The following is a 21550-nucleotide window of genomic DNA, read 5'->3' as shown; positions in this document are numbered from 1 at the left end:
ATCTGTATTTGCAGTTACATGCCAGTAGATTAAAGAATTCATTTGCCACCAAGCAACAACATATGCTCTGTAACAGGCCACTGTATGTAGGCCTGTTGCTAAATTAAAGTTCCATTTCTGCCATTGACTGTAAGGATATGCAAATGGTTGTCAAATGAACAGCAACACCATTTTAGGAAACGCATGCATGACACAAACTACTGTTGCACTTATTGTTGATCATTGATCATCGTGTTCTCAGCTCAAGCTTTCACAACCCTGTGCATGTCCTGGAAATGAGAAGAGACTTGCATTTGCTTCTGTTCAAATGGATGAGTCAAAAAAAAAAAAACCCTACTGTAGCACAATGGGTTCCTGTAAAGTTGACACATTACCTCAGGCTGGTTTTGCCACTTTGTCGATCAGTTAACCTCCATGATGATCAGTGCTACATTTCACACATTCAGGTGCCATTCCCTTACTGGTTATGATAAGGGCAAACGCTAAGTGATGAAAGTTTAATGAGTCATTTAAAGAAGTGAAAGCACAACACCTGCATGAGCCAGGCCCTAAAATGACACCACAAAGCTGAGTTTTTTTTTTCTGGGGTGCAGGGCAGGGGGATGGAAACAGGGCGCTCCCTGCTCTGTGAGAGTAAGGCGGAACTCTTCGAACATTCCTTCAAACACCCAGGAGTTGTTGGCAGGAATGTGTTAACTTTAAGTTTCAACTTTCAAAGTAAGGGCTTTTTTTTCTCAGCTGAAATTTAAAGATTCACTTAAGAGTGTCTTCTTTTTTTGTGCTTTTGTGTCCTTCTGAATGCACCAAGTCACACACAAAAAAAGTCCAGGGCAAAGGGGTTAAGCATGTAATTCATCAAAATAAAATTAATAACGAGAGAGTATTCCTCTTAGAGAGTGCTGGAAAAAAAGATGTTTGCTGCCAACTTGCCTGTGGTGACAGTAAACATTCCAGAGCCGGGCTGGAGTTTGGACTTGCCATTATCTGCCACAGCTGTGACAACGCCTGTTGGCCGCAGGTTTGTGGCTGGCCACACTGTGTTTACCTGGAAATGAATCTGAAAAGCGGCTGGACTGGGAAGGCACACAACCCTGCTAAATAAAAACTGAGAGTGGTCATTGCAGCGAGATGCAGTGGGAGGGAGTCCAAAGTTATTGCACTGGCCCCAGTGGGTCAGGGCGCAAACACAGGCGTAAACGCACTAAGGATATCCTCAAATATGCGCCTTTTGATATTGAGAGGAATGTGGCGAGGAATGCCATCCGATATGTTTTATGTTGACTGTATCCAGGGTATTGCAGATTCAGTACTTGTCTCTTGTCATGTTAAAAGGACCCTATGTTGACTGCTGCCTTTCATTTATCAAACAAGGTGACAGTTTATCTTGTGGACCACAGGAGTAGAATGAGGAAGGTGGGATCCCAAGTGATGCACAGATCAGATGACACTAAAGAATGCATGTGCACTAAACTACAGGCTTTAGCGGCTCAGATGGTTGAAACTTTAAGTTTTACATTTATAAAATAAGTGCAGGCAGCACGTTCTAAGAGCAACCCCTTTATAAAGGATTTTCAGTGGGTGAATTGTAACTAATGGCTGTATTAATAATTAATAAATAGTTCAATAAAGCTTTATAAATCAGTCATAAGCTATTAATGAGACCAAGGTTTGGGTTGCCAGATGGTGAAAACTCCCCATGATGAGTTAGACGAAAAGAGCTGCAAATAATATTGATCAAATCCATTTTTAGCAAGTTATTGACATATCTAACTGCAGACATGGTGGCTTTTATGAATCTGAGCCACTCATGAGTATTTTATTAACGGGTTACCAACATTTATAACTGCATTATCAGCAAACGCAACTAATAAACACCTGCCAAAGGGGTTTTTTTGCAAACTGATAACCCAGAATGTGTTCTTTGTAATGGGCTTAGAATGATCTGTATAACTAACCATTTATAAAGCAATTAGGTGAAACCTATAAGCTTTAAAAACATTTCAATAAGAAATGATGTGGATGATTATTTGTACATTTCTGCCAGATTTAAAACTACAAAGAAGATTTTTTTAAAAAACACAAGTCACGTGGATTATATATATTTCATACCCTGTATATGCCTCAACTCTGACATAGATCTGCTCTCATACTATGATTGCCTGTCATTTCTGTCTGAACTTTCTAAGCAACATGCATAGGGTGTGTATTGGAGCCAAAAGATTTAATATCACCAAATCAGCACATTGTTATTCATTAGTGGACCAACTGCAGAGTCAATACACATTTAATCACAGACTGAAGGCAATTAAAACAGGAGGGGGGCCTGTAGTGCTATGTTAATTAAAGTGCCAGGCTCTCATGGGAAGCTCTGTGTCTAAATATCACTACAATCAAGCCCATGCCATAATCCGTGATGAGCAATTGCCGTTTACGCTCGGCCGCCATGCTGTCAGATCCCCGTCAGCGCGGACAAGAGGGCAAACCTGGCCTGATGATTAAACTGTTGTGTATCAGTAATGGTCTTTCTAATCTTAATTGACTCAAGGGACATGGGAATAAAAAGCTGACATCAGTTCCAAGTTAAATTAATTGATCAGCTCTTTTGATCTGGTTTTGAATTGATACAGTGGTATGAATAATGGGTGTCATCCAGAGTCTTCAATACTATATCTTCTTCTGAACATCACAATGGTCAATTTCCTCAAAGGTACTGGGCTGCAACCACCTCTGAGAGACCTCTTGAGAAAACACACACACACACACACAGACACACACAGACACACACAGTCACACACATCTCAGCTCTACATCTGACAGAGGCTTTTGGTCCATTTCCTTTTTCCATCAGTCAGTCAGTCAGTCAGTGAGTGAGGTTCATATCTGCTGCCGTCTTATCTGTATTCCAGGCTGATGGGGAAATTCAAGTTTGGGATTACCTCTGACTGCTGACCCGAACCCATCTGAGACGACTGGCCAGCCCTGCACTTTCATTATTCTCATGCTTCAAAGCACCATACAACAAAATCTCACACTCTCTTAAGCAGAGACACGCTGCTGGCATATCTAAAATCCCCGTGTCTGAATGTGCTATCTTCATATGCATGAGGACAGAAATTAAAAGCTGATAGAGGAAGATTTTTTTTATCTGGTCTACATTAGAGCAGAGCATAAATCTTCTAGCTTCTACCAGGCAGTTGTCTCCTTCCTGTATGGGATGAGGGCCCATCCATATGCAGATGACTAATTTGTAGTGTTTACAGAGGAGCATAGAGGGGGCCGACAACTCATGAAGAGGGCTGAAAAGGGGCTGCCTACGTGTCACCCCAGAAGCCTGGTGGTAAAGCCTGCCCTACCAGAGCAACAACATAAGTGTCCAATCTGTGTTTGCTTACCCGTGGACACCGATGGCTGAGTCCTGGCCTGGGGCCCGTAAATTGTGTCTTTTTTTACAGGCCCTGACAGCTAACAGGCTATTGGGAACAGGGGCCCAATGACACAGCCACTCAACAGATTAGCACCTCATCAGCCTCCTGCAGCTTCGAACAAATACGGTCCCTGCCTCTTTTAAGAGACAATAGGGCCGCCACCGCTAAACAGCCCCCCGCCAAGACAGCCCCCACCCTTCTCCAGCCACAGAACTTCCTGGTCTAGTCTTTCTCCGGGCCACAGCTGCATCAAGGGGTCCTTCCCCAGTCCCTGAGCCCACCCCGACCCCAATTGGCAAGATGTGTGTATTTCAGGTGAGCAAATATTGCCACTTGCCTGAGAGTTCAATGGCCAGTCCTTTCGCGGGGAGGGGAGGGGTTGCGTATTGCGCCTGACTGCTTTGCAACAGGGGTGCATGTGGCCTCACACAGCAACTGGTCCACAAGATGGGTCAGGGGAATTCTCCAGGCACAGCTGGAGTCAGCAAATCAAACATACCTATATAGCTCATCTGCATTTTCCCAGACTAGGAAACCATTTCCAGCTTTCATTTCCTCTCTCCACAGCTTTTACAACAAAAGAGTGACTTGATGTCCTGACCAGCCACCACACACACACACACACAGCTTTGACCTTTTTCTTCTGCAATACACAGTCTAAACCTCTGAGTTGAAAGACATATAATTTAAGGCATAATGACCTATCTTTTCATCAACTAAAATCCCCTGCAAATGGACACACATAACTCCATGATTTAGGCCATGAGGCAATAGGTACAGGGTATTTAAAAGTTTAGCTCGTCAACCACTCGTCATGTTGTGGACATCTTTGTCTCCAATACACACATTTAAGGTCTAAATGCCCTTTGCTGTCGCATTCATTTGTCATCCAAGTCTTAATGTGGAAAAAAGAAACTGATAGGGAAAATACATCATGTTCTGTGAGATTGTATTAGAGATTAGAGTGTTTCTTGGGACTTGTGCCCTTCATCAAGGACACAGGAAGAAAAAAGAAAAAAAAAACAGTGTGGGTAGTATGTGGGTTAGTTAGTCACAGGCAAAGGGCACTGAACTGATAAAATTCAGGTTTTTGTTGTTTTAGTATTGAACACTTTGTTTAGCAGTTATATACTTTCTTTTGATTCTTAACTCCAGTCAACATTTACAGGAAATATAGTATAATACTTCTCAAATGAATCACTATTTACTGGTCATGACTCGGAGACAGCATTGTGAGGATGAAAGGCCGCCAGCTGAATGCCATACCAACAAGTCCCTCACAGAAAGGCCAGGCCCACAGCTAAAGAGAACGGGATCAGCTTAGGTAAAGGCTACAGGCCCCTCTGGCTGCTGCCAGCTGTGTATTGGGTTGGAAGATGATGTGTCACTGCAGACTGAGGACCACCTTGATCCCCGCTGGAAGTCAAACAGAAGTGTGGGTAGCCGTGTCCTGGGAGGCCTTCTCCGCCATCACAGTGAAATGGAACTGGCCCAGAAAACAAACAAGATCTCTTCCCCATCTCTCCCCCAAGCCCAGACCAACCTTGTCTGGGTGATGGGTTTTTCTGTTGTTCTGTTTGTTTGCTTGTTTGGTCTGGAGCCCATGGATACCCAGCATGGAGTAGAGAGGAGAAGCGGAGGAGTGGAGGACATGGAAGAATGAGGAGAGAGGAGAGGTGGTGGTGGACAAGGACGCATGACACACGGACCTCCCCTTGAGGTGACGAGAGACCTGCCGGGAAGCTACTAGGCAAAGCTGCTCAACAAATATACACAGACCTCAGGATCAGGGCAACAAAGACAGATCGAGGTCTCTGATCCTTCAGCAGATGTTATTTCTGATGCACATCTGATAGCATAGTTTTAATTCATGTTAATTATGTTTCAACCTCCCAAATATATTTTATAGTTCACTCTAAAGGAGATTTCTTCAGCTTTTTCGGGTTATTTACACAAATGATTTCTAAATGTGGTGAAGTACAATACACATGATTTGATGAAAAAAATTCTGACACTATATCTGGGGGCAAAAATGAATCTTTGTCCATGTCAGGATAACTAAATGTTTGACTAAACATACGGTTTCACACTCTCCTTTACAATTTGAGTGGACTAACCTACAGAGAGTGACACCTCATGGCAGCATGGAGAATTGCTTTCTCCATGGAGGCTGGGCATGCAGTGCCCTCCCATGACATAACATGGCTAAACAGTAAAGATATGCAGTATATTTTAAATACTTAAAGCACATGAGCTTCACAAGCTACACATATCCCACACTGAATATTTTCCTTTGATTGAGGGCTTGTATTGTGCATTAAAACTACCATAGGTTTGAAGGTTTCCACCATATATGTTTTACTACAGAGGTGTCCAATCAAGAGCCCACAGGTTGACCAATCAGCTGTCTGAGGACTGAGCTCAGTTGATTAAATGATTCAAGTCTGGTGTGCTTCTGTTTGGTTGGAACAAAACCCTGCAGCCACATGGTCCCTCTGTGGTGCAGTTTGGACACCTCTGTTTTACTATATGTAGAATTAGTCCGCATTTAATAATCATGTGTATATGATAAACATAAAAAATGTACCTCCAATTACCATGAGATTTTACTGCTAGATACACGATATTTCCTACTACATGGAAAAGTCCATTTTCAGTGTGCGTGTGCTGGAGGCTTCAAGCTTCCACATGACACTTGTATCAGTTTCATGGCTGGTCCTAAACTAGTTGTAATTAATGCTCTTCTTAAACTGAGGCTTAAGGCAAAAAAAAGTCTTCTGGTGTCAAACTCTTCACCTACATCTTTCTGAGCAATGAAAGGCAAACATCTGAGTTAACTAACAAAAAAAAAACATCTTTTAGAATGGAGGAGGACTTCTAAAGTGGAATATAGATTTGAATGAGACAACACAGCATTCAATCCATTTAAATCTTTGAGGAAAGGCATGAACTACCAAAAGCATGACAGTCCCATCCAACCAGAGGAGGGAGACATTGCGCCTTATTTCCCCAGCAGTTTTGCTCTAATTTCCTTTCCTCTAAATAACTGAAGATACATCTCTTTTCACATTGTATCTTTAAATCTGACAAACAGAAGCTGCACTAAAATATGTTATGGAGGGTAGTTTGGATTTATTTTTGTTCAGTGTGAGGATCAACTTAGTGAACTCTCAAAACAGTGTTGTTGTATTTGTGCCTGTTGACTCTATAAATGGTTCTGGGGTTAATGGGGTCATCTGGCCTGCTATGAAGGTCCACATCTTGAAATCATTCAGACTAACAGACACAGGAGAGTAGTACTGAGTATCTTTAAGAGAAAAAAAAAAAAGAGTCTGACCTTCAGCTTCTCATCAGTGGCTATTAGAAGATAGCACTACAATAAGTCCAGCTGTGATTGCTAACAGTGGTCACCCGGTGTCTACAGTAAGTGCAGTGAACATTGGTGAAGGAATCAAGGAAAGGACACTTCAAAGATTTTGTTAAATTAACGACAGATGTCTATTCCCCGGAGTTCACAGTGAACAGTACCTTCAGACAATAGGCCCATTCAGAAGTACAGTCCAGAAATTAGACGTTTTATTCATATGGCTGGAGTTGAACACACGTTTGATACTTGAAGGGATTCCATGATAGCATTTATCATGAGCGATTTCAAAGTCTTCCACAAACCCCCACATCACCACCACCCTCTTTAACTATGTCATTACTCCCTTGCGGTGAGCGACTGGCTGGGCAAGCTGCTCAGTGTGGTGCAACAATCACATCCAGCTGCTGAGAATGGGATCTGACATGTGAAACCACTACACACAACACTCATACATCACAACAGAACATACACAAAGCTACAACCCGGGGCGGCTTTATGCATGCATGCATAAGCAGTGCCGAGGCACTGAAACCCAAAATCTATTGTTAAAGTCAGGAGCGTGAACAGGAAGACAGCCAGAAGAAAACTTTAATTCTCAGTTAAGACGTTGGGTTTTTATTCCACTGGTATGAACTGAAATATACAAAACACTGACACCTGCCAATCCAGCGGCAACAAAGACGGGAAAGGGACAACAGGAAACAGGAACGTACTCCCAAAACACACCAATAAAGCAAATAACAAAACGGTAGCACTATAAACTCCCATGTGAACCGAACTGTAATTATACTTCGTTTCCACGATGTCTACTGTCTAGACAAAAGGGCTGTTGAAATGGTCCTGACGACATAATAAACAAGAAAATGGACACCAATATTTTGTTCTGTGTAAAAACCTAGGTTGGAAACAGAGCATCAAAAACACATACAGTAATTCAGAAATGGAGTCACATTCAACCATACTGAAAAAGTAAAGGGTACACAGAAGCATGATACTCTAACATAGAGTCCATTGCTGATTTTAACTTCATGTTGAATAGAAGTATTGGCTCCATTATTGCATTTACTCAACGTTCAGGGCTACGGTCTTGCAGCAATTTAGTAATGAACAACGTTAATTAAGAAAAAATAGTTTGGAAACACTGAAATGAATAGTTTTTGTTAACATGTTTGGTCAGGGTCTGTTTGTCACTTTGTCCAGGTGAAAGCTGGTGAAACATACACGCTAATTAGCTGCCACTAAACATACTCTAACAGCCAATAGTATGTGAGCTGCATCAGCTTTCTACTGGTTACCACTCTTTAACACTTTGCACCCAGACTGGACCCTCAAAAGCTGTTTGCTCTCTGTAGCAGCGAATAGCGTTACTATTCAGTTGCTATGTTCAGTGGTAATATAGTGCAAAAACCTACCACAATTACTAAATACATTAAAAAAAAAAGACATACAAATACATGTGATAGTTCCAGTTTCATGCCAAAGGACAGTCTCACAAACAGTCTGGAGATGAGAATAAACTCTGTGTTTGATTCTCATGCTGTAAATCCCTTGTGAAAAGTGCCCTTTACTCCTGGTGTAAGATATCTCTCTGATCTCCTCTCTTACTTAAAGAACAGAGCCATATTATTACTCAAAACCAATCAAAATTGTATGTTTACTGACTAAAGTTCACCTTGCGTATTTTGGCTTTGTGATTGTTCTTGAGCAAATCCATGGAATGTTTTGATATTGTGCAAAAAAAAAAGGAGGAGGGAACACTCTTATCTCCTGACAGTTCTTTAATGCGTTTCTGTGGCACGCATCTCCGCCTGCCTGCTGCGTGTCACGGTGCTCCATGCTACGATTCCTGTCGGGTTTTCCCCGCTTTCAAAGCCTATGGTGAGTAATTCTCTACCTGATTGGCTTCTCTCTGTTTCCACAACAAACAGTCCTGGGGGGAAAATCCACCGCTCCCAAAGCTTCATGCAAAAAGTCCTGATGACAATCCTTGTCCTTAACACACACACACATGTGGTGCAGTAAGTCCCCCGTGCCACTAGGGGTCCTCTTCCATGTCGTCCAGGTTGGGAGCCATGATAAAATGTTTGGGGTAAACGAGACTGTTCTCGTCTGCGTACTCCTCCCAACGTGCGTCGTCGCTCTCGTGGGTGATGTAGCGCTCGCCTCGCCGCGTCTCAAACTCCCTGAGATCCAGCCATGTCTGATAGTCCTGAGAAAAAGAGACACAGACTTTAAAATCAAGTCAATACATTGTCCTCATTGGTGAGGAAGTGCTCCTGACAGTAATGATTCAACTTAACGCTCAGAACCCCAGCTTTTGTGCTTGTTTTTAACTCTCAGTCAGGCATGCCATGCTTTTTTTTTGTTTTTTCCATACATACATACATATTTGGGGTCATGTTCTAAATTTTTGAACCAGGATTCCCATAATGCCGTGGGGCATGTAAGCAGGAAGTATAATGTTACAAGGAAGGCAAAAAGTGGGCTACATCTGAACCCCTGTTTTTATGTCTACATTTTTTAACATCTTAGCAAAACTGGACCATGAAAAGTTTTATTTTTGGATAGAAAATATAAATTTAAAGGGTCAAAAATTTAAAAAAAGAGAAATTTGTCACCTGTAACCAGGGATGGCTGAGACACTTGTCCACACTGTACCTCTTCCTCATCTTGACTTGGAGAAGATTGTTGATGAGATCTGTGGCTGTAAGGGGAAATGTCAGCGACAATGACAGCGTCAGTAAACTTATTTTACACTGTCTCGATTTGACTTCTGAAGAGGCAAGACTTGTTCACACCCAACGATAAAAATCAGCAGTGTATCACAACAACAACAGGGACTACTGTAGATGCTTTACTCCATATCATCTACATGTTTATCAGTTGCTTCACCTTGTAATATATTTTACATTCTGCGTAGGAGGAGCTACAGCTTGGGCAGCTGGGGAGATCTGAAAGTGATTCATCTCGACCACAGACAAAGAAAAGTAAGAGCAAAGTGCAGACAACCTAGACATGTAGGTGGGCAGGACAGCACTGAGGCAACATGTCTGAGTATCAGTTTGACATGAAAATACAGGAGCAGCCAGGTCACCAACTGCTTACAAGAGTGAAGGTCATACTCACTGCCAGCACCGGTGAATATGAGTAAACTGAGTAAACAGACAAATTACCTTCTGCAGAGATGTCCTTCCAGGGTGTAGGTGGGTACATGAATGCAGCATTCTGGATCTGATCGTTAATGTCCTCGTCCTCATTAAAAGGGAATGTCCCGCTCAAGCTGACGTACACAATGACTCCCACTGACCACATGTCTAAGGAGCGGTTGTAGCCTTTACTGCGCAGCACCTCTGGAGCCAGGTAAGCCGGAGTGCCCACTACAGACCGCCGGAACGACTTCTCACCGATGATACGGGCAAAGCCAAAGTCACACAGCTTCACCTGGGTAAAGAAAGGAAAAACATTGTCATGGAATTTACGCACATGTGTGGACGGACCAGAAACATAGATATATTTACTTTTTTTTACCTGAGGAAAGGGCTCTGCAGAGGCTAGTAGTACATTCTCAGGCTTCAAGTCACAGTGAACAATGTTTTTGAAGTGCAGATGTCTCAAGGCCACCAGGATCTGTTGTAACCAAAGGTCCAAAAATCACAGACTTAGCTCAGAAAAATCCAGATGACAATATGTATGAATGTTCCCAATGTTTTTTTTTTAGACCAGCATCTAAAGGTTTTAATGTATGCACCATATGGTATAAACAGGGGAATGTCTGTATAATCTATGCAGTAGAATTTATGGTGTTGCCATGTGGAAAAATCACAGTATAAGCATGCTAATGCCCTTAAATAGTTCCATCTTGACCAGCACCTTCACATAAAGAAATATGATCTCATTTCATCATCCCATCTATATTCACGAGTGCTAGTATTAGCTAGTGCTGCATGCATGTCTGCCTATGGCCCTGTACCAAAACCACAGTGCGCCTGGCTCCCCTATCCTGACCCTGGCTTTGACAGAAGTCCTCCTGGCCACATCAGAGCCAGGCCTGCCGCAGCTAATGGGACTGTTGTTAATGGCCCCGCTCCTGTTTGGGAATCGGGATCCGCGGAGGCCCAGGGGCCTGCTGCTCTTCTAATCAGCCCACAAAGCCACCAGCGAGCTGCAGACTGTAATCCACGGCCAGGGAGGAGGCCGTGATGCCATGCAGACCAATCCCCTAAACAACACCCCCACCCCTGACACACATGCACAAATCAGCTCACCACAAGAATAAACAGGACCTGGAGCTGGAGCACAGGCTCATTCACAGTGGGCTAACACACCCCAAACACAGGAGGGATGATACAGGGACAGAGTGACGGAAAACTACAGTGGAAAATAAATTAAGACACAAAAATGCAAGAAAGGAGTGAAGGATGATGCAATTTAAAAGTAAAAAGTGTGGAAAGGCAATGATGCATGTGGTAGATCTAAGTGATTATCACTTTATTTGACAATGACCAACTGCTTTCAGAAAGAATATAATAGCATTAGCCTATGGAGCATTCTGGTTAGTATCAGCGTGAGAGGGCTGGAATCTTAAAGACTTGAGAGGAGAAAAAAGGCAAAAAGAGTTGGAGCAAAGGGAAAAGAAGCTTATTTCTGCAACACGGACCTGTGTGACTAGAAACTTGGTGATTCGTTCAGGCAGTTTGCTCTTCTCGCTGGACAGGATCATCTCCAGCATGTCGCCGTGCAGCTTCTCCATGACAACAAAGACCCGCTCTGGCGTCTCAAACATACACTCCAAGTTGACGATACCTGGGTGGTGCAGATTCTGAACAAGAGCAGATAATGACATCAAGTTGAAATTTCTGCTTTCATAGAACTTTATTGGTCTGTAACATAAGAGACAAAAATTGACTAAATTGTTTGAAACATGTTTGTTATCTGCTTTCATTTCATGCTGTTCATCATTTTGGTGAATTCTGGTCATTACCTGTAAAATGGCAACCTCATTCCTTAGCTGGCTCTCCTGCTTCGTGGGAAATCGCATCTTGTCGATAACTTTGATGGCCACATCTCTGCCGCTCTTTCTGTGTTTGCCTACGACATTATGGGACACGGTAAAATAAAAAAACGTTAAACAGCCTACGAATTTAAGACAAACACAGTAGATCTATAGTATATAAAATGTAGGTGCTACCATAATAAAAGAGAAATGTACCTCCATACACGATGCCAAACTGGCCTGACCCCAGCACCTCGTCAGAAAATATTTGGTACACAGAGGCAATGTCCTGCACAGAGACAGTTTGCACTGTTACTTAATAACTGTATTTTGCTTTTACTTGAGGAAACATTCAGTTAACTTTCTGTGCTGTCATTGGCAGTCAGCAACAGTTATATCATCTTGATCCTGTCAAAACTATTGAATGGTTGAATGGTTCCTGGTATTGCCAAATATTAAACTTGCACTCAATGCAGAAGTGGAACCAAGATGAAAATTCCTTGACCAAAAAAAAAAAAAAAAAAAAGAATCTGCAGCTTCCCCATTTGTGCAGCATTAAAGCTTCCATTAGAGGTTTCAGTAAAACACAGTAGGATGTCGTTTCTGGTGTTACCACAACAGCTATTTTAATAGCACATGAATGCATGCATTTGCAGGCTATGCTGGGAAGTTGTGCAAGAATATCTCAAAAAAAAAAAAGAAAATTCAAAAAAAAAGAAGCCCCACTCACCACGTTCTCCTGGATCTGGCAGTTGGACACAGATATGCTGATGGACAGCTCTTCTGGAGGGGAACACAAATGATGTTTCCACATTCAACAACTGAAAAACGCCACTTTAACAATGCATAAAGCAATCAGTAAGTCCTTTAGTGATCGCAGTCTGAGGCACATTGCTCACATACTCACATTTCTTTTTTTTTTTTTTTCACAATTTTCCAATTTTCCAATTTTTTTCCAATTTTCCCTGCAGCTGCATGCAATAAGTCACAGCCCCACATAATGAAGCATTTTATTACACAATAAATTGGCTATAAAATTGATCTGGGAAGCTATGTGTGACTGAATGATGCAAGAATGCATTGCATTTCATAACTGGGAATTTAGACAGCCGCTGGGGCTAATTCTGCACAATGAATAGAAAATCAGAGATAAAAGCATGTACAAAACGGGGTGTTGTGATCATTAAGCTGATGTTGCACACAAAAATTTTGTTTTAATCTCAGATGAAACGCTTTTTATTTTAATTGACAGAAAGGACCACTTATATTACACAGACATTTGCAGATTAAAAAAAAAAAAAAAATCAGCCTCAACAGCCAAACAAATATACCCCTCGCTTCAGTGCTCCTTCTGTAACTCCTCCCCCCAAATTCAAGGACGCGTGTTGCCAAGGGAACAACACTAACAACTGGGCTAGCGGACCAGAAGAGAAATATGGTGGAAAGCAGAGTGTAAGCTCAGGAGTAGCTTAGCTTATGTATCTGTAATGTTATCGCTAGTAACTTCAGTGGCAAGGGTAACTTTTACTCTAACTTTTGCAAGGAAGAAAATAACAGAGTTAAAAGGTTATATCTCTGACGTTTTTAGATTTTCTTCTTACTACAGTGTAGAGCACATAGGTGTGATAGTACTGTTACACAGGCGAAGACATGTAATTCCAAGGGAAATAATGTTCGATTTGCCGTAGCAAGTCAAATATTTTTATACCAAGTTGGCAAAGTAATATTCTATTCTCTGATGTTATTTAGGGCTCATTAATATATTGATGTAGCTACAATCATTGTGTGCGTGGACGTGGAAGAGGGAGACAGAGGCAGAAGAAGAGGGAGAGGTCGGAGTGAAACTGGTGTCAGCAGACAGCCCAGTACACTAGCACAAAGGCCCCCTGCTGATGATTGGCTGGAGTTGTGTTCTGTGGCTCGGTACGAGCTGCTTTGTTTGATAGGAAGCTAAAAAGTGTATTGGATTTTTATTGCCAACTATACCCTTAATAAATAAATCCAGGTCCACAGAGCGCGGACAGTTTTATACAGCGAGTTGTCATTTCGAAATGCTGAAGTGGTTTCTGAAGTGACAAAATGAGTTTTTGTTTCAGGTTTACAGTACCTACAACACCTCTGACCTGAGAGAGGCTCAGTTTCTGCACAGTCAGTTCATTTTCAATACTGTCAAACAGTGACTTGGTTCACAGTCTCACTTCTTTGACCTATAGACTCTAACAGAGGGCTTTCCCTGGCTATCGAAAGTTGAGAAGGGCCTTCTATCTAAGAGTTTTTTTTTGTTTCAACACAGGTAATCAGGGTGAGAAACACTTTTCATTTGTTGTGGCCTTAGCAGATACTTTAGCCTTGTGTTAAAGCAGGAAAAACCCAGCAATATTACAAGTCATCACTGAAAAGGGAAACTCTTGTCTAAACCAAACACAAAGTCATACTCACAAAGAAAGAAAATTTTCAGGGAAACATGTGAAATTAACAAAAGGTCACCATCCTTAGGTTGTAAGCTGCTTAATTCTCATTTTAAGTTTCAGTTAGAGACAAATAAGTGCTTTTGGCACAAGAGAGTTGTAAAACTTTTGTACTTACTGTGATCTTTGCCCTGGCCAGCAGCACTGGCCACACTGGGCTGGGGGGTGACGGGCATCAGGGCCTGTCTGATGGCCTTCTCCCATCCCTGGGCTACTTCCATGCCGACTCCCGAGGCAGCCAGTGCGGGGCTGTGGTAGTGACTGCCGTTGTTCTCTCCTACATAGTAGACCATTGTTGCTGTGATGATCTCGAAGCAGTGAGGGTTGCTGCCCTGGGCCAGATTACTGTAGTCTCTGGACTGTTCTACCTGCAGGATCTCGGACAGAGGGATTTCCTGTGTGGGGGGAGAGTGAGGGACTGAAATTAAAATAAATAACTAACGCAGATAATATTATATTTTGTACTTCTCAAATAAATAAGAATTGCTGAATTGCTGTCTCCACAGCAAACCACTACACCTGAGGCTTAAACAGTTTCCTTGCAGAAAAAAACACAAAGCAGAGTCCAACAGCAGGTGGAACCAAACACACTAACACATATGCACGCTTATACACAACTGTGCTGTATGCATTAAACACGTATTTCCTTGTAAAGAGAGGAGAAAACAAGAAAGACATACTAAAATACGTGAATTGATAATTATAAATATATATTTTTTCAAAAGATATGGAAAAAAATCCAATTATTAATATTAACTTGATAAAGGAAGTGTTTAAAAGTTAATAAATAAAAACTGAAAAGTAAAATGAGAAAATATTAATAAATGCACATCCCCTCTCTTTACCAAGTTGACAAGTTTCTTTGTTACCTTTGAAAAGCATAAAGTTACTGATCTATACGTTAAAAAAAAAAAAAACGTAAAAGTAGCTTCGCATGGAAACAATACTTCATAGTTAAACAAATTCAAACAGAGATCCATTTTATCGGACAATGCTTAACCTAAAGATGCAGCTCTCAACCTACACAATAACATGACAAAAACAATACTCATACAGGTAATGACACTCACACACACAGTCTCCCCACTCAGTTGCTGGGTGTTGGTTAAATAATCCAAGCTCTAACTTTCCCCTGTCCTCTTCTCTCTCTTATGAGCACATACAGAATGGACAGTTGCAGCTCACTTTAAAAGTCCCCCCCTTCCCCTTCAAACTCACTGTCAAATCAAAGAGAGGAAGGAGGGTCGAAAATGAAATAAACACAGAGGATTTCCAGCCAATGGGGGCTCACAGAGGCACACGCTGTCCCCTCCACATGGCTCACCACAGAGTATCAAATGAAGTGCTTGTGGTTAGCGGGGCTGGGTCACGTGAGCAGGGCCCTGCGGCGGCTGAAGCGCTCTGGTTTCCTGATTACAAGGCAGGGCCAGCCAGAGGCCCCATCTGAGCACGAGCCGCTGGCGCTACCGCTAGCCACTGAGACGACAGACACGGCAACTACCGTTCTTCTACGGGGTAGTGTGTGAGTCGTTGTGTGTGTGCGGGTGCAACGTTTGATTGTGACAGGACTCAATCTGGCAGAGACAGAGAGAAGCCCCCTCACCCCATAAAAGGTTCTTCAGAGAAAGCCACAAGTACAGGGGTCTCATCTTCAAACGAGGAGCCGTTATGGCTTCCAAATGGTGAAAATGGCTGCCATGCCTGGCAAGCAAGCCACCACGCGACCACCACTAATCAGATTGGAGGTATAAAGAAAAGGGGAGGACAGTGGCCACACACTGATGAGCAGCAGGCTAGAAACTTTCAGGAAATTAAAGGAAAATGCCCAAGAAGGGCGATTTCCCGGGAACAGATTGAGCGTATACAGAATCTGTGGTTTCTAAAAAGAACCCCCTGAAACCCCCTTTTCTACTGTATGCACAGGAAAACATGTCATGTTATCTATCACAGATATAAATCTACTACTCTGAAGCAAAAGGCCTGGAACAAAGACCAAACTTTTGAGTATGAAAAGAAGGCATTTACAGCTAGCCTTCAATTAGCCTCCTGAAGGTCTTAAACGAAGCTGAGTGCCAAGTTGATAATAAAGAACCACATAAAGCTGCCAGTAAACACACCCCGAGGAGTCAGTCCCCACTGAGGTTTCCTCTCCGAGGCTTTAGTGGCAGGCTATGCAGGGTGTGACAGAATAATTGGGAGAGAAGGGTGAGGCAATTAAGCTTTTTTTCAGGCTTGTTTCACAACCAGCATAAAAGAGAGCGACGGTAAGAAAGAAGAACAGAAGAACTGTAGATACAGCTGCTTACAAAACCGCCTCATTTAACACACACACACAACACACACACACAGTCAAAGCGAATGTGCTGGCTCTCACCCTGGAAACTCTGCTGCATCCTACACACCATCCCACTGCAACACAACTCTGGCCACAGCACAAGGAGGTGTCAAAGTCTCAAGACACGCAGTGCTACATGAACAATAAAATGATTACATCCCCCACCTTACACACACACACACGTACACACATACACACACACAAACAACCACCGACACACATGTGGAAGTCTTTACCTTGCAGGCTGTAGTTCCCTCCCTCAGACTTCAGTGTGTAATTACTGTGCTATTAAGCCCCTGCAGCAGTGTAATGACTGACTACGGTGCTGGCAATGGGCGGGAAGTGTCACACACTCTCCACAACTGATTTTACACGTCGAAATTATAGCGTTTCACTCACAGCCACCGCTGACTTTGAGATAAGGTTGTGCAATATACGTATGACCCACTTTGGTGGGAACTTAATCTTAACAACTTCATCCTTGGTCTTAGATTACATCAGTTTGTTTTACTAACTCAGAAGCTTCTGTCCACTTTCATACTTTTTTTTTTTTTTTTTCAACTTGGGGATCCCTGTGGTCAAAACTGCGACTCTCTCTTCAAAACCCCTTCAAATGTCCCATGACCCGATACACAAAAGATAAACTGAGCGAAGGTTAGTGACTGTGTCCTTTCACTTCATGCAGGGAAGAGACAAGGCTGCAGGGTGAAAAACCACTGGGGAAATTTCAGTGTGCCGAACTGACCTTAAGGTGGTTCACAGCTGTGACACGACAGCCCTTCAGGCTGAGTCACACAGTTACCACTCCTTAGATTTTATTTACATACCTCTCACAGTGTGACAGACAGTATTCAAATATGGATAAGACAAAGTAGCCCCTTTTGGCTTCACTATCACTAGTTTAGAATTGTGGGAAATTAAAGTAGAGGCAAGTTTTCAAGTCCGCGGAGCTGTACGAGGACTTACAGAGATATTATTCACCCCGAACTCGACACTGAATCTACTTGCATTAAACTCCTCACTTTTCTGACATTTTAATGAATGTTGCTATGTGTCAACAACATGGAAGACAAGGCGTGATTTTCCAAGAACAAGGCAGAGATGACAGTTTTATGCTTACTTTGTAGAACTTGGCTCCGGTGTCGTTCTGGAAGAGACTCAGACTCTTGCTGTCCAGCCTCCAGTAATGTCTCTTCCGCTGTTAAAAGGGAAAACAAACACCAAGTTTGAGTCTAAATTTGAAAATGTTGCCAATATTGCAGTAGTCGAAAAGTTGGTTTCTTAAGCAAAATACCTTCTGTGCTGAATTCAACACATGTGAACAGCTTTGGAGAAGGAGTTTTCCCCTGCATACAGGCTAAGCACAGCCCATTTCAGACTGGGCTCCTCTGATGAGCTTTTGAGGGTTATCGGTCTTACCAGGTTGTCCCTGCTTGTATAATGAACCATCCAGCCCTCCTTCACAACAGTGGAGCTCCGCCTCTTGGTGTGTTTGATGGACTGGACCACCCGCATCAGAGGGATGTTGCTGCTAGTGGAAGGACTAGACACATATAAAAATAAGATTTTACTGATTAATATCATAATTAGTCACAGATTTAGAGATCAGTATAATGAAACAGTAACTGATTACATTTTATCTGACCTGTGGCCAGTTAATGAAACTTTCTCTGTTTGTTTTTCTAAGCAGCGAGTGTCTGGTAGGTCTTTCCCGACAGAAAACCTGCACAGGAAGTGATGCATTTTATGTTTGCGGCAATGGTAACACTGTAAACTCCACGACTGGCGTAGAATAAACACAGGAATTGGGCAGTTAGACCTAGTGGTTCAAAGCATAACAGTAAAGTCCCTGGTTTGAATCAGGAAGGTGACCTTTGCTGCATGTCTTCCTCCCCTCTCTCCTTATTTCCTGTTGCTCTTTACTGAACTGTCCAAAAAAAAAATCATTCATGAAATTGGGTAGCTGGCATGAGGAAGTGACAGCCATCATGGCTGAAGTAATAAAGTAAACAGTGCCACCTACAGAAATTTACACTTCATCAACTGAGAAAAGTTGCCAAAGTGAGAGTCCTGTAATTAAATTAGTATCTTCATACCTTATGGTCTTGATGGGCTCTTCATCCTTCTCTCTATCCAATAAGGGAGAATCCATGTCAAACATCCTCTCATCTGGTGTTGAGGGTTCCTCTGGGTCATCCAGCCCTCTGCCGCCATCCATATCACTACTGTCCACCTCCATAGTATCCATGGTAGTGTCTGAATCTGGGCCAGGGCTGGCTGGCTCTACACATGTATGTGAAATATGCAAGTAGTTGAAATCACAAATATTAAGAGATATACCACTGTCACTGTAAAACTGGGTGTAGAACTAACCTCCATTGAAGTCCACCTCCCCTAAACAGTCTCTTGGTACCTTTGAAGCACACCGCTTATGGCAGTTGAATCTGCAATCTGACAGATAAAATAAAAAAAAAACCAAAAAACAAGTTAATTATGATACACACTGCCAAAATGTCCTAAAGTGAACCACAGTGTCTTTGAAACACACTCTTTATATGTAGTCCTACCTTTACACTGCATGCCCTGGCGAAAGAGACCCTTGAGCAGACGCTTGCAGTACTGGCAGATAGTGGGCCGAGTGTAGGTATGAATGGCGAAGGTGTGCGGCACCTTAACCCGTCCCAGCACCATCTTCTCCATCCAGATAGGCCTGCCGCTCCAGGACAGGATCCGCTTCCCTGCCTCCTGATGGGACCTCTGCTGCGGGGGTTGGAAGGATGGAAAAAGGGGGGAAGATGGAGGGACGTGGAGGAAGAATTAAAAACCATATGCAGGAAGGAAGCAAAGGGAAAAACAAAAGGAAGAACACCCTCAAAGGGAGAATTTGAGTGATAGGGAAAGACAGAGTGAATAATGACATGGCAGCAGAAGAAGAGAAAGAAATCAGTGGAAAAGGGAAAAAGAAATCTGTCACACTGAGTTAGCATGACTTTGCATAGTTCACACAATCCCGGTGGTCAAAACAAGGTTATTAGATTTGTCATGTTTTACCACATATGAACATTTACTCCTGATTTTATATGAATAAATTGAGCAGTCTGGAAGCTCCCGACCGAAATGGGAAGGAAGTTTTCTTCATTTTTTTTGCCAGCAAGTGAGCAAATACCTAAACTTGGACTTCAATGGACTTTTAATGTCATTAGCATAATTACATTTCCTGATGACCTTTCGTGGGGACACAGACACGAGGAGAATATTCCAGTGTGGACTTATGCAAAAACTGTTTCGTAAGACCTCACGGAGGATCTCTCGGCAGAGCTCTGTGCAGCTCAATTCAATTTTCTGCATCAGTGGTGTTCTACGACAGGGCCCAGGAGATTCACCCGTGGAAAAGAGCCAAATTTGATAAGTTTAGAAACGTTTAACAGCATGCAGATTGACTGCCTCACATTCTTGGCCAGTTCACCTGGCTTTCCAGTCTGATTTAGGATGATGCCAAAACTCCAGCCAGCTCACTGTATGCATAAGGATTAAAAAATCATCACATTTCTAGGTCCTTCCATTCAGAGGATAAGCAGATACTGATTTTTCATAGTTTTGTGTTTGTCCACTTGTATCCAAGCATATGTACAGAATGTAAGTCATAACTCCACCAATCAGACCTCACCTCATCCAGGACGACCACGGCATTCTCAGCAGGTACCGGTCGGGGGACGGAGAGGGAGGGTACAGGCAGTGAGACATTAGACAGTCGCCTCTTCCTCACACCGGTACAGTTATTTGGGATCTTAAAGGCGCAGCGCTTGTGGTAGTTTAGCCCACATCCTTTAAACATGAAAACACAGATGACATCAGTCACAAAAACTAGGAAAACACATCATTAGCCTGTGAGGTGGGAGCATATTTCATTCTGCAAATCAGCCACAAGGTGGCCCCACAGATGAATAAGCCCATATGAGAGAATTTATGACTATGCATATTTCACTGGTAGATAAATCAACTATTTAAATTTAATTCACAGCCACAGAGGACTTCAAATGCAGCTTAATGACCATGACATGAAAGAATATGATTCGAATCTGATCCAGCGATGACAAATAAATGTAAGCGAGCTGGCGTGCCATAACTCCACTGGGATCTGAATGTCAAGTGTTTCACTGGCTACAGTGCCTGGGCCGAATCTTTGTTGTTTGCTTGTATACCTCCCTGATACATTCCTGAGGTCAGAGATGTAGTGTGTTTGTGCATCTGTGTATGTGTACAGATACAGTAGGAGGCAGGCTGGATTTCTAAGAGTTATCCCTGTGATACAGTAAAAGGTCTTAGAGAAGTCAATGGCTTGGGAAAGACACAGCATGTTCTGTACTATTTGTCCAGGTGTGCGTGTGTGTGTGTGTGCGCGTGTGATGTGTGCGAGTTTCTAACCTTCACATTTGAGCCCCTGCCGGACCAGACCCCACAGCATCTCCCCACAGTAGTCGCAGAAGGTGGGGGCCTTGTAGGAGTGGACAAAAAGGGCATGGGGTCGGATCTGGAAGTCTTCAACTGTTGCTTGAGCTAGAAACCACACACAAGTGGTATAACTAAAACTTGACAAAGGCAAAACAAATCTGGAAAATGTTTTTTCAAAGAAAAAACGAAGGATCAGAAGAAAAATAAATATGAGAAATGATGACAAAGGAATAAAAAAACCCAAGAAGAGCGTGGCTATTTATCACATGTATTTGACAACTGTGTTTTTATATCAAAGCAATATTGCAGACAATATACAGTTTCACTATGTGTATGTTTCACACGTGTATGGGCTTTTGCTGGGGAAAAAAAATATTTAAAAGAAATCAAAGAAGAAGCTCTCTGCCAGTGCTCCAGAAACTCTCATCAGAGTGCTGTATCCACACTGCTGCAGTAGAGGGCGTCACACCTGCAGTGCAACAACTTCAATTTCATCATTCCAACTTTTAG

General features: G+C 42.6%; 1 protein-coding gene across 3 annotated transcripts in view; it reads right to left on the bottom strand.

Moving 5' to 3' along the window:
* Positions 1-6963: 6963 nt before the first annotated feature.
* Positions 6964-21550, bottom strand: part of prkd3 (protein kinase D3) — a 38325-nt gene continuing 23738 nt past the window's right edge. The window contains exons 4-19 of one of the 3 annotated variants that reach the window (XM_041060840.1): positions 21014-21145; positions 20256-20413; positions 19156-19348; positions 18962-19039; positions 18685-18871; positions 18008-18131; positions 17709-17786; positions 14372-14648; positions 12516-12565; positions 12002-12074; positions 11774-11880; positions 11450-11611; positions 10321-10419; positions 9966-10233; positions 9411-9496; positions 6964-9001 (exon numbers count right to left, since the gene is read on the bottom strand). In XM_041060840.1, coding sequence (XP_040916774.1) covers positions 8828-9001; positions 9411-9496; positions 9966-10233; positions 10321-10419; positions 11450-11611; positions 11774-11880; positions 12002-12074; positions 12516-12565; positions 14372-14648; positions 17709-17786; positions 18008-18131; positions 18685-18871; positions 18962-19039; positions 19156-19348; positions 20256-20413; positions 21014-21145 — 2246 coding nt within the window. In that variant the 3' untranslated portion in view covers positions 6964-8827. Of the gene's footprint in view, positions 9002-9410; positions 9497-9965; positions 10234-10320; positions 10420-11449; positions 11612-11773; positions 11881-12001; positions 12075-12515; positions 12569-14371; positions 14649-17708; positions 17787-18007; positions 18132-18684; positions 18872-18961; positions 19040-19155; positions 19349-20255; positions 20414-21013; positions 21146-21550 lie in introns of all 3 variants that reach the window. The other 2 variants (XM_041060838.1, XM_041060839.1) reach the window with 2 other exon arrangements.

This window comes from Toxotes jaculatrix, chromosome 17 (genome assembly GCF_017976425.1).
Source record: "Toxotes jaculatrix isolate fToxJac2 chromosome 17, fToxJac2.pri, whole genome shotgun sequence".
NCBI classification, from domain to species: Eukaryota; Metazoa; Chordata; class Actinopteri; family Toxotidae; genus Toxotes; species Toxotes jaculatrix.
Note: the sequence above shows the minus strand (reverse complement) of the source record. Positions and strands in the feature narration are given on the sequence as shown.